General features: G+C 33.5%; 1 protein-coding gene across 1 annotated transcript; it reads left to right on the plus strand.

Moving 5' to 3' along the window:
• The first annotated feature begins 1,472 nt into the window (after positions 1–1,472).
• nup35 (nucleoporin 35) lies at positions 1,473–6,121 on the plus strand. The gene is given in 10 exon segments (XM_051118435.1): positions 1,473–1,604; positions 1,927–2,088; positions 2,193–2,320; positions 3,414–3,468; positions 3,552–3,687; positions 3,791–3,860; positions 3,942–4,070; positions 4,176–4,331; positions 5,377–5,400; positions 5,403–6,121. Coding segments are annotated over 10 exon segments (927 nt in total). The 5' UTR covers positions 1,473–1,591; the 3' UTR covers positions 5,457–6,121.
• The last annotated feature ends 8,601 nt before the right edge of the window (positions 6,122–14,722 follow it).

Below are 14,722 nucleotides of genomic sequence, written 5' to 3' on the forward strand. Positions count from 1 at the left end.
AAGTCAGTTCAACTAAAAGCTTCATATGAAATCATGAGATAAATTAGAAAGTTTCTGGTAACTGAAAAGAGACTGTGGACTTAGCCCCTTTTTTCATAGATCTTTAGGAAATAGGAAGCAGAACATCAAGTGATGTCATCAGTGTGATTTTTAATTTCAAAATAAATGATTTTTGTTAAACGGTAACACCAGTGACACAACTCTAGGGGACCACTACTTTTATTATATATTTTCTAATATTTATTTAGCATTTCGTTTTTTTAAAGCCATTTACATCATATATTTGATAGTTATGAATACATTCTTATATTTTAAATGGTAGAAAAACCTGTTTTTGAACTCAAAATAAAGCACTTTTCCTCTGTACATGGCTGTGGGGACGAGCGGTTTTGTGGTGCTTGGAATTCTATATAATTATTTTAAAAACAAATATTGTCACATTAATGGCCCGAGAAGGTGTAATTGTTCAAATAACATATTGTTTCATTTTAAAATATGTGACCCTAGACCACAAAACCAGTCATAAGGGTCAATTTTTCGAAATTAGGATTTATACATCATCTGAAAGCTGAATGAATAAGCTTTCGATTGATGTTTGGTTTGTTAGGACAGGACAATATTTGGCCGAGGTACAACTAGTTAAATATATGGAATCTGAGGGTGCAAAAAAAATTAAAATATTGAGAAATACACCTTTAAATTTGTCCAAATGAAGTTCCTAGCAATGCATATTACTAATCAAAAATTAAGTTTTGATATATTTACAGTAAGAATTTTACTAAATATCTCCATGGAACATGATCTTTACTTAATTTCCTAATGTATTTTGGCATAATAGAAAAATCAATCATTTTGACCCATACAATGTATTTTTGGCTATTGCTATAAATATACTCCAGCGACTTAAGACTGGTTTTGTGGTCCAGGGTCACATATAAAGAAATTGCAACCCTAAAGTGTTTTCCAAGTGTAATATTTCTGTAAAAGGCCATAAAAACAGACATTTCCATAGAATGACCCATTAATTCTAAGATTAATTCTAAACAATCTAACAGTTTAAACAATCTTCAGGTTACTTTTTAAAAAACGTGAAACACTAACTTAGTTTAGAACGTATTCGTCAGTATTCTGAAACGTATCGCGATGTTTAGTCATTCAGTGCTTGAAAACCACAAAAAAGGACCGTACATTAATCCTATAGCGTTACTTAATGGGCAGATAGTGTAAACATATACTTACTACACTTTTACTATAATAAAACCATGGTTAATTTTCGTAAGAATCAAGTTGCAGTATTTTCACACCTCCATACGCTTCTTACTAAAGCGAGTATAAAGGGCATTGCAATAACCGAGGTGAGAGAAAGCAAAAACCCGAATTTGGTTTCAAAATTAAAAATCTATTTCATATCCTTTCCTGCAGGGGCGCTACAGAAGCGCGCTTTGGCATAGCGAAAGCGGAAGTGCAAGCGCGCTTGTGTCATTAGAGCACGCGCAACTTCCGTCTGGTTCAAAAATTTTTTGCACTCTTTTTTTTATTTGGCAAAGCGGGGCTAATCTTCTCTTAGTGGCTGTCGTGTTAGTGACCCAGTATGGACATCCAGAGTAAGTTTTCGTGTTTTACAACCAGTCCTGTGTCTGTATATTGATATGTTGGATACGTTTGTAGAGACGCGCGTAATTGTGGCTGTGCTAATGTGAGCGCTACAACACAGGAGGAAGGCATGCGTTTATCGGCTTTATAACAAGTCAAACAATATCCGTTTATACCGGTGTTTTTTTATATTTATAAATAAATGACAAACCACCGAAACTGTTCTTACTTGTATACGTTCCTACTTGCCCAGTAGAGTTGTTAAATGCAAGTGTAGGTTTTAGACTGTAATTAGCAAGAAGTATTTTACTGAATATACATTTTTGATGACAGGTATTGAACCAATGACACTCGGCTCTCCAACTTCCCCCAAGCCTGGGGCTCAGTTTTTACCTGGCTTTCTTATGGGAGACCTGCCTGCTCCTGTCACACCTCAGCCCAGGTCTTTTGGGTTGACAGGAGGTGGGGCAGAAACAAGGTCTCCTCTTTTGGCTGGTAAATACTATTTTATTAATACCATAAAGCATTAGGAATGTGTCATTTGTTTATGCATAGAACAGAAGTTACTCGGTAAGACATTTTATGTTCTCCTCCATCAGGTGGGTCTCCTCCACAGCCAGTGGTCCCAACGCCTAAAGACAAGAGTGGAGCTCCTCCAGTCAGAAGCATCTATGATGACCTCAACGGCTCCGGTGTGGGAATGTCACCGCTTGCAGCTCGCAAACAAGTGAGAAAGATAAAGATTTTAATTTGAGTTTGAAACACATGTTCTGTGTTTACTGAAGAACATAGAGATAACGTATTAAGGAATTGTTCCTATAACAATTATGATTTTCTTTTTAGGTTAAGACTGTGTCTTAAGAACTAGTCTGACAAACTAGCAGTTAGTCAAGGAGTAATGTCTTATTTTTTGCATTCAGATTAGATCAGTGTTGTTTTTAACCTTGTCCTAACAGTGAAGTATTTTAAATGAGAAACCACATGTTCAAAGTTAGTAATTTGCAGAAGAAATGCCAAACTGTCTGTATAAAAGGACTTTCCACACAGCCTTTCATTTCTAGAGGTTGTGCACTTACATCACGATTTTGTCAGTTCCTGGATGCGTGGCCATACTGACTATACTTGGATGTAAACAGCATAGATTGCATAGTTAATGTACTCCTGAATATGTAGTTCTGCTAATTTATGCTGCTAAAGCATGGAAAAAAAAAGTGTGGAAGCTGCTAAATCATATAGAGAATGACACAGTAAGCAGGAAAGGGCACAATATTTTGACAAACTAAAGTTAATAGGTGGTTAAGATTTGTACGAGCAGTGTTAAGATATTAGCCTAATATTTCACCTGACCAGAAATAAGAACAAACATGAGTGTTGTGAATATTCTTCATATGGAAATCCTCCTTTTGTTCCTCAGACAGATTTTTGCACTCTTCTTCTTAATTTGTTACAACATTTGGCAGTCTATAGTACTCCAAATGTCTGACCGATTAGTACAGCCCAAAACATGACACTAATTGACCATTTTCAGTAGCAATAATCAGCAAAATATGCAAGTTTCGTTCAGTTCAGTGGCATTGTTTACATTCAGTCCAGCCAATTGTAGTGCTAAGTTGTAATCTAATTTGTTCTTTAATTTTTTATGAATTTTAGTATGAAAGTTATTGGCAAATCATGATTTGTTTGTCAAAATGTTTCATTTGTGTGCAAGGCCAGTTAGTGAAGTACACTTGACATTGGATTTGTTATAATTCATGTAAAAGAAGCATTTAAAATGTTTTTAATGAGATTTTGTCCTCGGCTTATAAATTTGTTTTTCACAGCCATTTGCTGGAGCACACACACCACTGTCTGGTCTACCAGGGACGCCAGGAACAGGTAAATATCACTTGTTTAATTACTTATTTAATGAGGCGTTCTGTCAAAAAAATAGATGTTTAATTTCTATTTTTGCCCTTTAGTGTCTAATTTGTTTAGCCCCGCGGGGCAGCATAGGAAAACAACACTTTCCCCAGCTCAAGTAGATCCGTTCTTCACACAAGGAGATGCTTTGTCCTCGGAAGACCTGCTAGATGACACCTGGGTCACAGTTTTTGGGTGTGTTTAGATCATTCATTCATTCATTCATTTATTTGTTTGTTTAATTAGAGGACGTATGATGTGTCAGGATTTATGGTGTTTTATATTTGTTTGTACACAGATTCCCTCCAGCATCTGCGTCGTACATCCTTTTACAGTTTGCACAGTATGGAAACATATTAAAACATGTGGTAAGTACAGAGAGTTTCAGCACTGCAGACTGGTTTTTGTATACGACTTGTATTCTATAAGTTTGTTTTTTGATTTTACAGATGTCTAATACAGGCAACTGGATGCACATCCAGTATCAGTCTAAACTGCAGGCACGAAAAGCTCTCAGTAAAGATGGAAAGATATTTGGAGAAGCCATAATGATTGGTGTAAAACCGTGTATTGATAAGGTAAGAAGCACAAAAGCAATAATTCTGGTGGTTGTGACTGTAACGGTAGTAATGTTGCATTTAGGAATGTTTTTATTTTTAATTAACTTAATTTTTTTTTTGCAGAGTGTAATGGAGAGCTCCGACAAGAGCAGTACTTCCAATTCTGTGTTCACACCCCCGGTGAAGGCTCCCAGCACCCCCAGTCACCCTCTATCAACTCCCCGATCTGTCATGAGACCCCTCAGTGCTGCATACAAAGCATCCAGCAGCGACTACCAGGTATAATTGACCGGTAATCTTCCACCTACCTATTGTTGTTAAAGGAGTAGTTCACTTCCAGAATGTTCATGTCTTTCTTTCTTCAGTCGTAAAGAAATTGTTTTTTGAGGAAAACATTTCAGGAATTATTTCCATATAGTGGACTTCTATGGTGCCTGCGAGTTTGAACTTCCAGAATGCAGCCTCAAAGGGCTCTAAATGATCCCAGGACAAAATGAGATGGGAATTTTTTGACCTACCCTAACTGTCTTGAACGGGACTGCACAGAGTATGCATGTGCATTGCACAGCTAGACAAGACGAGCATTTGAGGTTTAAAAAGTACAGTAACTTGTATTTATATTTTTTAGAAATTGACAGATCGTTTCACTAGATAAGACTCTTGTTCCTCAGCTGGGATCATTTAGAGCCCTTTTAACTGCATTTTGGAAGTTCAAACTTGGGGGCACCATAGAAGTCCACTATATGGAGGTAATTCCTGAAATGTTTTCTTCAAAAAAACATAATTTCATTACAACTGAAGAAAGAAAGACATGAATATATTGGATGACAAGGGGGTGAGTACATCATCTGTACATTTTTGTTCTGGAACTACTCCTTTAAAACCACACAAATAGTGCTGAACAAATGAATTGAAATAGAACTGACAAAAGCAGCTTAAAAAACTGTAGAAAATAGATAAATAATAATGCATTTGATAATGCTGAGGCTTTGTGGAAAGAGGAATGTTTTTTTTTTTTTTTTTTTTGCGATTTAAGGTTGAAGAAGCACATTATAAAACTACACATGGAAACTCAAACTTATCACTAAGGGTTAAAAATTAATTTGACCATAAATATTAATAGCATTAATAATTAATTAATAATTATTATTATTATTATTAGCGTTATTGTTATGACAAAAATGTCCAAAAATAGTCTGAATAACTATCTATTGACAGCAGAACCTAGCCAAAGCCATCTCTTAACTGGTTTGTAGTTTTCCCAAACCCAACTGAACATTAGCTAATATTAAGTGCTTGCTTTTTGTTTTGTTCTGATTTATAGGTTGTGTCAGATCAACAGACACCAAAAAAAAGGATGACAGTTTTGTATCAAAAGCAATGGAGTATATGTTTGGATGGTAATCGTTCACTCACAGGGTCCTGATGAAAAAGCTCTGAGACCATCAACAGCCTCTGACGTGTTGACACTGCTCTAAAAACTGACATTGGGTTTTCTGAGCATGAGCACTGAGTGAATACAAAAGCACTTTATCTCTTTCTCTTGCGGACTAATTGCGTGCTGTTTTACGGACGATGGACTCTTGAGTGTTTCACATGGACTGTTCTCAGCTGCTGGGTTTGGAGTTGTGCGTTTTGAAATCAGTCCCTCCTGTTTGTCCTTAAAATCATACAGATTTAACAACTTAATCGTAAGCATTAAGTGTTTCAGGTCTTAACAAATATGCCAAAAGAGAGTTCTGTTGGAAATTGACGGATTCAAATCATGACACACTCCCTCACTGGACCCTTTTGTACAAAATCTGAAAGTCTTGCTTGACATAATTCATGGTTGTGATCAGCTTTCTGGGTTTGTATAAGAATGGATCTCATAAGAATATCATTGACACCTACAGCTTTTTGAGATCAAGGCCTTAATCTGGGATTTAACTCTTTTCATTGGCTTGTATAACTCTGTTTTTAGGTTTTTGTGGGTTTTCACTAACTTTATCAGTTATTTTAATACACAATCTGATTTTTAGAAATGTCTGAATTTGAAAATGCCTTTTCTCTTTAATAAACACTGTCTGACTAGAAACTGTAGTTTGTTTTCTGTAGTTATGTAGTAAGTATTTGTACTACATTATTATCTGGGCATAATGAGGCTGTAACAAAAATTTCACAAAACAGCTCCTTCAGATCCACACTTTTGCCTTTAGAAGAATGAAATTGTGTCATTAAAAATTGTGTAATTTGATGTAATGTCCATAATGTGGAAGTCGTAATCTAGTAGAAACATCATCCTTCAATTTAAAACAAATGCTCAAATTCCTGGCAGAAGGACTTTACTTCATGAGTAAGAGGTTGATTGTTGCATGGCATCATAAATTAATGAGCATCTGGTGATTGATTTTTCCCCTCCTCAAATGCAAGTTGTTTCCAAAACAGTCATACATTATACAATATTATGAATAAGTGTTTGATCTGATTTATTCTTGTCTGTGAGTCAGAAACCTGACACAATTTTAAGACTTAAGACTTGACTTTGAAAGTATTAAAAGACTTGACTTTGACCTTCCCACAGTCTTCATGTGGGTGGATCCAGTGGGTTTAGAAAGAAGCTTTTTAAAGTGTGAAGAAATGTTTTGCAGTCATCTTGTTACATCTTTGTTTAATGAATAGCAGGGTTGGGCAAAATTAAGAATTTGCTTAAATTCAATCTAGCCAGTTTTTCTCTCCAATTGTCTCTGTGATCAACTTAGCTCACGATGCTTTTGAGAAACGCAGACGTGAGTTCATAGATCAATTTACTGAATTGCAATTCACAGAAATCTAATGTGTAATGCATTCAGAATTTTTTTTTTTTTATATGTACAGTTGCAATCAAAATTCAACCCCCAGAGACTGCAGTACTTTTGCAAATACAAGCTTTTCTGAAGATCAAGGACTTTTTGCAAGATTACAAGTGCTAAAGTCAATATATAATGTGATATTTTTTTAGTTGTAGGATTTTTAATAACACACCTATGTCATAATTATTCAACCCCTATTCAACATTGCTTTTGTTTTTTAGTCACTTCTATATGGTGGGGAACAAAATTGTCTTAAAGGAACACTCCACTTTTTTAAAAAATAGGCTCATTTTCCATCTCCGCTAGAGTTAAACAGTTGAGTTTTACCGTTTTCGCATCCATTCAGCCGATCCCGGGTCTGGCAGTAGCACTTTTAGCATAGCTTAGCATAGGTCATTGAATCTGATGAGACCGATAGCATCTCGCTCAAAAATGACCAAAGAGTTTTAATATTTCTCATATTTAAAACTTGACTCTTCTGTAGTTACATTGTGTATAAAGATGGATGAAAAATGAAAAGCTGCGATTTTCTAGGTCGATATGTCTAGGAACTATACTCTCATTTCAGCGTAATAATCAAGGAACTTTGCTGCCGTACCATGGGTGCAGCAGGCACAATAATATTTTTTTTGGGGCATCTGGCCGAATACCACTCTTGACCAAGAAGAACATAAAAAGCTGACTTGAATATGTTACAATTAATTTGGATAGACCTGTGGAGCACTGGAAGAATGTTTTATGGAGTGATGTGACCAAACTGGAACTTTTTGGACCCATGGTTCAGCAGTATGTCTGGTGCAAAAAAGGCAAAATTTATGAGCAGAAGAACACCTTCTTTATTGTTGAGGTGGGCCAGTCCTGTTATGGGATTGTTTTACTGTAGCAGGAAGTGGAAATCATGACTGTATGAAGGACATGCAGAATTTTTTAAAGTATCAGGTCTTTTTAGCAAGAATTGTGATGCCTTTGGTGTAAAGTTTGAAGCTAATGATCAATGGACTTTCCTGCAGGGAAAGAGCCAATTAGAGCCAATTTAGAGCCAATTAGATCCCCCCCCCAAATTATTCATCAACTTACGTTCTCAGAATTACTCAAATGTGTATTCATAAACTAAATATAAATAATAATAATAAAAATAATAATGTGTACTGATGCGTTTGTTGAATTGTTTTCACAAAATTTTGTTCTCTGCAGCAAAATGTCTTGCAGGTCAAGGGAGCTGAATAATTTTTATTGTTTTTTTTTTTTGTTTTTTTTCCTCTCTTTTGAACTATTTCGAATGACTTCATTTTAAACTGTTTTTGAGAATTAATTTAATTGATCTTCCTGAAATTCAAAGTTTGTCTAACTGATCTTTTGAATTTCTTAAAATTTTGGATTTTTAAATGCAAAATCTTGTTTCAGTTCTGAATGCCACACACAGTATAGTATACGGCAGTTAAAGAGAAGCATGTTGCTGTTAAATAGAACTCTGGACAAAAGCCCTGTGGCGAAGTGAGAGCAAGACAGCAGCCTGAATGCCTTCTAAAAAGATAGTAGCTATAAACTCATTTGTGTGTTGTGTACATGTAGAAGGCTGGTAAGATTGGTAACCACTTTAGGGAACGATACTGTTGCTTGGGGCTTTTGGGGCCTCAGGGCTCGTCCAAAAAAAAAAAAAAAAAAAAACACTACAACCTATAAAGCTGCAGCATTTACTTAGACAGTAAAATAAATAGAAATTCTTTTCTTATAGGGTGCGATGTGCTAATGAGAACAAATTGGCATGCATTGCCTTCACTTCTTTCTCCATTTCACATCTCAGCATATTCAATACATTTATTGAATTATTGATTTTGTGTGTACTTGCCTTATTTGTGCTAGATTCTGTTTTCAAATGCGACACGAATAATACAATCCAATATGTAATTTGTAACTTGACCCAGACTTCAGATTAGTTCTTAAGCTTTGATTCGAGACACAAAGGTGAAAACATGTAGAGCATTTTTCTGCTTTGGACTCTTTCGTTGACCTTCCAGATGACCCTGAGACTTGTTTCAGGTGTCTGAACCTCGCTCTGATCAGGCAGCCGAGGTCAGGCAGGGTAGCCAGCTGGATCCCAGATCAGACACATGGCTGAGTGCTTGCTGAAGGTGACACTGAGCGGGTCTCTGGAGGTGAGGCTGACCCTTGCTGTCAGAGGCTGCCAGTGCACAGCTCAGGTGATATGCTCAGAGATGCACGCTACCCCCGGGCCTGCTTCAGATATAATCCATCCTGATTACCGCTGTTTTTCCACCGGAGGCATGCTTTAACTAACCTTGAAACAGGCTTATTTTTGTGGCATGTTGTTTGTGGCTTATTTTTATTTTTCATGCATAAATGAAGGTGTGGTGGTTGGTATACGTTTGAAGTTGTCAGGGTTTCATTGACCTCACAGGACATCGGTGCCCGATCACGACACAATATTAGACTTTTCAGTTTTTCAGTGTGAATGCTTCCTGATTTAATAGCACATAAAAAGAACTGCAATTGTATGGTCTTTTACACAAGCATATGTATATGTGTAAGTCCCTTCAGACTTGAATGTTCACATTTTAAGCTGCAAACGAACACAGTGTTTTCCTAAAAAACGTTTAGTCTTGTTTTGGATGTACTGCAATGCAAGAGAGCAGCCACACTTTCTTACATCTTCCAGCTTAAACCTATAGTGATTTCATTGAATATAGGATGCTTACCACTAGATGGCAGCGTGTTCATTTACTACTACTGATTTTTTTTTTTTTTTTTTTAAGCATGAGCAACTTTCTTCAAGTTGAAGTAGCGCCTTTATTGAGTTTGATCCTTAGGGGAAGCGTTTATCTTTCTCATAACTTACAAACAAAAGTTGTACTGGGAACTTTGATCAAATAATTTGATGCAAAAGCATTTTATTATGTTAAGATGGAGCAATGTGGGTAAAGGTAAGCAAACAACAGTGTTGCTGCAATTAGTTATAACAACATTTGTTGAGATGAATATCAAGTTGAAACAACACATTACTTGTTTTAATGTTGAATTATAAGTTGTGTTAACTAATCGCAGCAATCACTTTTACAGTGTTTAATTAGGCTATTATAATTATAACGATGCCAATTGAGTTATTCATAATTTATAATTAGCACCTTCCTGTGTATGTAATGCTATATTACTAGTATATAATACTTTAGATGTATTATATATTAAAAAATTAAACTGATAGTTCACACAAAAATTAAAGTTCTGTCATTAATTACTCACCCTCATGTTGTTTCAAACCTGTAAGACCTTCACTCATTTTCAGAACACAAATTAAGATGTTGTTGATGAAATCCGAGAGCTTTCTGACCATCCAGCAACAAAATTACCAAGTTCAAAGGTAGTCATGACATTGATAAAATAGTCCATGTGACATCAGTGGTTCAACCGTAATGCTATGAAGCTACAAGAATACTTTTTATGGGCAAAGAAAAACAAAAATAACAATTTTATTCAACAGTTTCTCTCTGCCGCATGTTCAGTACCTCAATGCATGCCAGCTTCTGCGTCAGCAGCAAAATTAAACTTGTAATAATATCATTTATAATGATAAAAATTATAATAATAATAATAAAAAGTAATAAATTATATTTTAAAAATTCTTTTCACTGCTCCCAAAATGTATGAGTGCAGAAAATATACGTTTGTATGAACATTTATGGAATAACGGATTTTGTGTAGAAATAAATCATACAAATTTTAAATCCTTTAAAAATTTAAGTTTAAAATCCTATAAATGTATGAGGTGGCACATGGGGTATCAGTATTGATACAAATACTTTAGCTAAAATAATGTTAGTACTTGTTCACTTTAGCGAAGTTTGTACTATTTTCTGCTTATTTTAAAGAATTATTTTTTTGTTTAATAAATATACTGTCATTAAAATGTTAATATAAAACATTTTAAAATACAGAAATACAAAATCACGTTCAAATGTGAAGATTCTGAAAGCGTTGAAAGAGATCCTATAGTAATTAAATATATATTTGCAGTAGTAACAACAAATTATATATATATATTTTTTTTTAATATTTTATTATTGATATTTAATATCATGTTTTTAAATATGGTGGTTTCATTGTAAACATGGTGATTATCTCTAAGATGGACACCCAACATAATACATGATATTTACCATCTGAATCTAACAATGTCATGCCAACAAATGGAAAAGTCAGCCTTTTAATAATTATCATGTTAATTATTGTGCCTTTTAGCCCCAACAGCAGGGGTGCTTTTTACCCCAAATATACCATACTTTTACATGTTCTTTCGTTATTTAAAAATTGCTGCTTTACTTATCTTAAACAAAACTGAAAATCATTAAAAAGACATTTGTCTCAAAATATTTTCAAAATCAAAATTTAGCGATTCTCATTTAAATCATTAAAAACATTTTTAAAAACGCCACCTATTAGATCAAGCAGCACTGTTGCCCGCAATCGCTTCAAGGATCAGACAAATTTGCACATGTATCTTAAAAAACGGTTGTTTTGCAAAGTGTTTTTCTGCCATCTAGTTGGTTAAAGGAAAATAATATCAAAGGTGCCTTTAGCCCAGTTGTAGTCATTGTAATAATAATTTAAAACATTTTATTCTTTCTCCATTTTATATGAGATTATTAAATGTGGAGGGATTTTGATTTTGAGTTGAGCAATTAAGTTGAGCAAGTGTCTAAAAATGTGATAGATGCAAATTCACTTCCAAAACAAAGATTCACAAATAATGTACTCACCGCCTTGTCATCCAAGATGTTCATGTCTTTCTTTCTTCAGTCGTAAAGAAATTAAGTTTTTTGAGGAAAACATTTCAGCATTTTCCCCCATATAATGGACTGATATGGTGCCCCGATTTTGAACTTCCAAAATGCAGTTTAAATGTGACTTCAAACGATCCCAAATGCGGTTGTAAATGATCCCAGCCAAGGAAGAAGGGTCTTACCTAGCGAAACGATCGGTTATTTTCATTATTCGGTTATTTAAAATAATATAATTTATATACTTTCTAATGTCATACGCTTGTCTTGCTTTGCTCTCCTTGAACTCTGTGTATTCTGGCTCAAGACAGTTAGAGTATGTTGAGAACTCCAATCGTATTTTCTCCCTCAACTTCAAAATCCTCCTACATCGCTGTAGAAGTACCGACCCAGTCTTTGCAAAGTAAACATTTAAAGAAGATCAAACACCCTTAACAAAAAAAGGTAAAACAGCGATATAGGGCGATTTGGAAGTTGAGGGAGAACATGAGATGGGAGTTTTTCAACATACCCTAACTGTCATGAACTGGAAAAAAAACAGTTCAGGCAGAGTAAGACAAGATGAGCGTTTGGCATTAAAAAGTATATAAATTGTATTATTTTTATTAAAATAACCAATCATTATGCTAGATAAGACCCTTATCTAAACATAATTTATCTACACATAAATTATATGTGAATTTTTGTTTTGGAAGTGGACTTCTCCTTTAAAAGTGCTTTTGCATTATGATTTTTATGGAGACAGTTTACGTAGCTGGCATTATTAATTGAGCACCCAATACAGTAGTGCTATTATAAACCTCATCAGTTGACTGACTTCCTGGCCGTGACGTAGCCTGAGACATAAATGTCCCTCTTTGAGAGGTACATGTGGCCTAATTCAAAACACGTCAGGATGCAGGCCCTCTTAGTCACTGTGTAATCTTATATTAAAGAGATCAGGAAGGAATTAAAGCAGACCTTGCTGTGCAATAGGATTTATGCAGGTCCTATTAGACTTATTAATTTATAGTTTTAATTAAATTCTGGAAATGCAGCACTGCATACGTAACTTGTTATTGGATAATCTGGGTGTGTAGACTGGCAGGGCAGGGTGCATATCAATAGCGCCTCCAGTGAAAAGGCCACAGCCGTATGGACTATTTAATGAGAGGATGTGAATTAACTTGGAGTGGGATAGGGGAAGAGGAGAGCCACCGTGCAATGAAATGCTTCTTTATTTGGCACACAATGGAATAAAGGCCGGAAAAATCAATGATAATATCTCCCGATTACAATCATCAAGGTTTACTTCTCTTTCAAAATGATTCTTATCAATTCCCTTAAGAGCAACAGCCTGTGTGAAGGATCAATAGCACGCTGGTGCTGTGGTTTTACTTAATGCGTTCAGCCCTGGGCGTTTGGTGCGGATGTGTGAGCGAACGCATGCAAAGGCTTTCCTGCCGCATTAGAATAGTCCCGCTTTGGTTTGGCTCTGAGGAGATCAGAATAAGGACGGAGGGTTCTTCATGTGAAGCGTTCCCATTCCAGATCACATTCAGACATGATCTAATTATTCTTAAGAGGTTCTCCATGATTGCTGATGGCAGTAATGAGGACTCTCCTCATGTTCCCAGTGTGGAGAGGGAACGAGGGATAAGAACACTGCTAAAATTTTAATCAAGATTTTTTGTCTTGTATCTAAACAAAATAAATTTACCTGAGAATCAAACTTTCATAAGATATAAAACTTGCTTTGTTTTTCATTGGATGTTTGTCTTTAAAGTCTAATATAAAATAGTCTTTAAAGTTGAATAATAACAATGATGATAAAAATAATGATTATTAATAATTTTATTACTTTCACAACAACTGTTATTATTGTTATTGTTGTTATTATTATTATTATTATTATTATTGAAACGCATTAATATTAAAAGACATTCTCTTCATATTCCCAGTGTGAAGAGGGAATGAGGGATAGGAACTTTACCTAAGAACCAAATTGTTAAGGTAGTAAAACTAGATGTTTTCTGTTGTATTTTTTGTTGTTTAAGTTGTTTAATTATTATTATTAAATTAATAATAAGAATAAGAATAATAATAGTATTAGGAGTATTATACTAGGAGTAGTAGTAGTAGTAGTTTTGTTAATTATTAATTATAAAAATATTATTAATAGCAATATTGATTTGTTATTTGATTACTTATTATTTATAATTTTATTATTATTATTTTGACAACTTTACAAATATATAACAATTATTATTAGTAGTAGTAATTATATTGTAGTCAGCATTTATTATTATTAGATATTTAATAATATTAGCAATAATAATAATATTAATTATTATTATTATTATTATTATTATTGAGGCTTAAAATACATTATTATTAAAATACTTTAAAATTGAAATTATTATTATTAGTAGTAGCCCAATTATTTTTGTTATTGTTATTGTTATTGTGGAAAGGGATAATAATTTTAAACTTTAATAAGATAATACAACTTTTTTGGTTATTTTCCATAGTTTTTTTTTTTTGTTGTTTAAGCCTCAATAATAAAATTATAATAAATAATAATAATAATAATAATAATAATAATAATAATAATAATAATAATTTTGCTGCTATTAATAATTAGAAAGTAGTAGTAGTAGTAGTAGTAATATTGATTAATTAATTATTATCATTAATGTTATTGTAACCATTGTACAAATGTATAACAGTTATTGTAATAATAATTATATTACAATATTATTATTATTATTATTATTATATGTTTAATATTAATAATAATTAGTATTATGTATAAATATTATTTATTGAGGCTTAAAATACATTATTATTAAAAATACTAATTAATTATTATTAGTAGTATATAAAAATGTGTATTTTTGTTACTACTATATTATTATTATTATTATTAATAATAATAATATTTATTGAGGCTTAAAACACATTGTTATTAAAGTACTTTAAAATACATTATAATAATAATAAAATAATAATAATTATTATTACTATTTATTGAGGCTTAAAACATTATTATTAAAATACTTTAAAA

Source organism: Labeo rohita, chromosome 9 (assembly GCF_022985175.1).
Source record: "Labeo rohita strain BAU-BD-2019 chromosome 9, IGBB_LRoh.1.0, whole genome shotgun sequence".
Taxonomy (NCBI): Eukaryota; Metazoa; Chordata; class Actinopteri; order Cypriniformes; family Cyprinidae; genus Labeo; species Labeo rohita.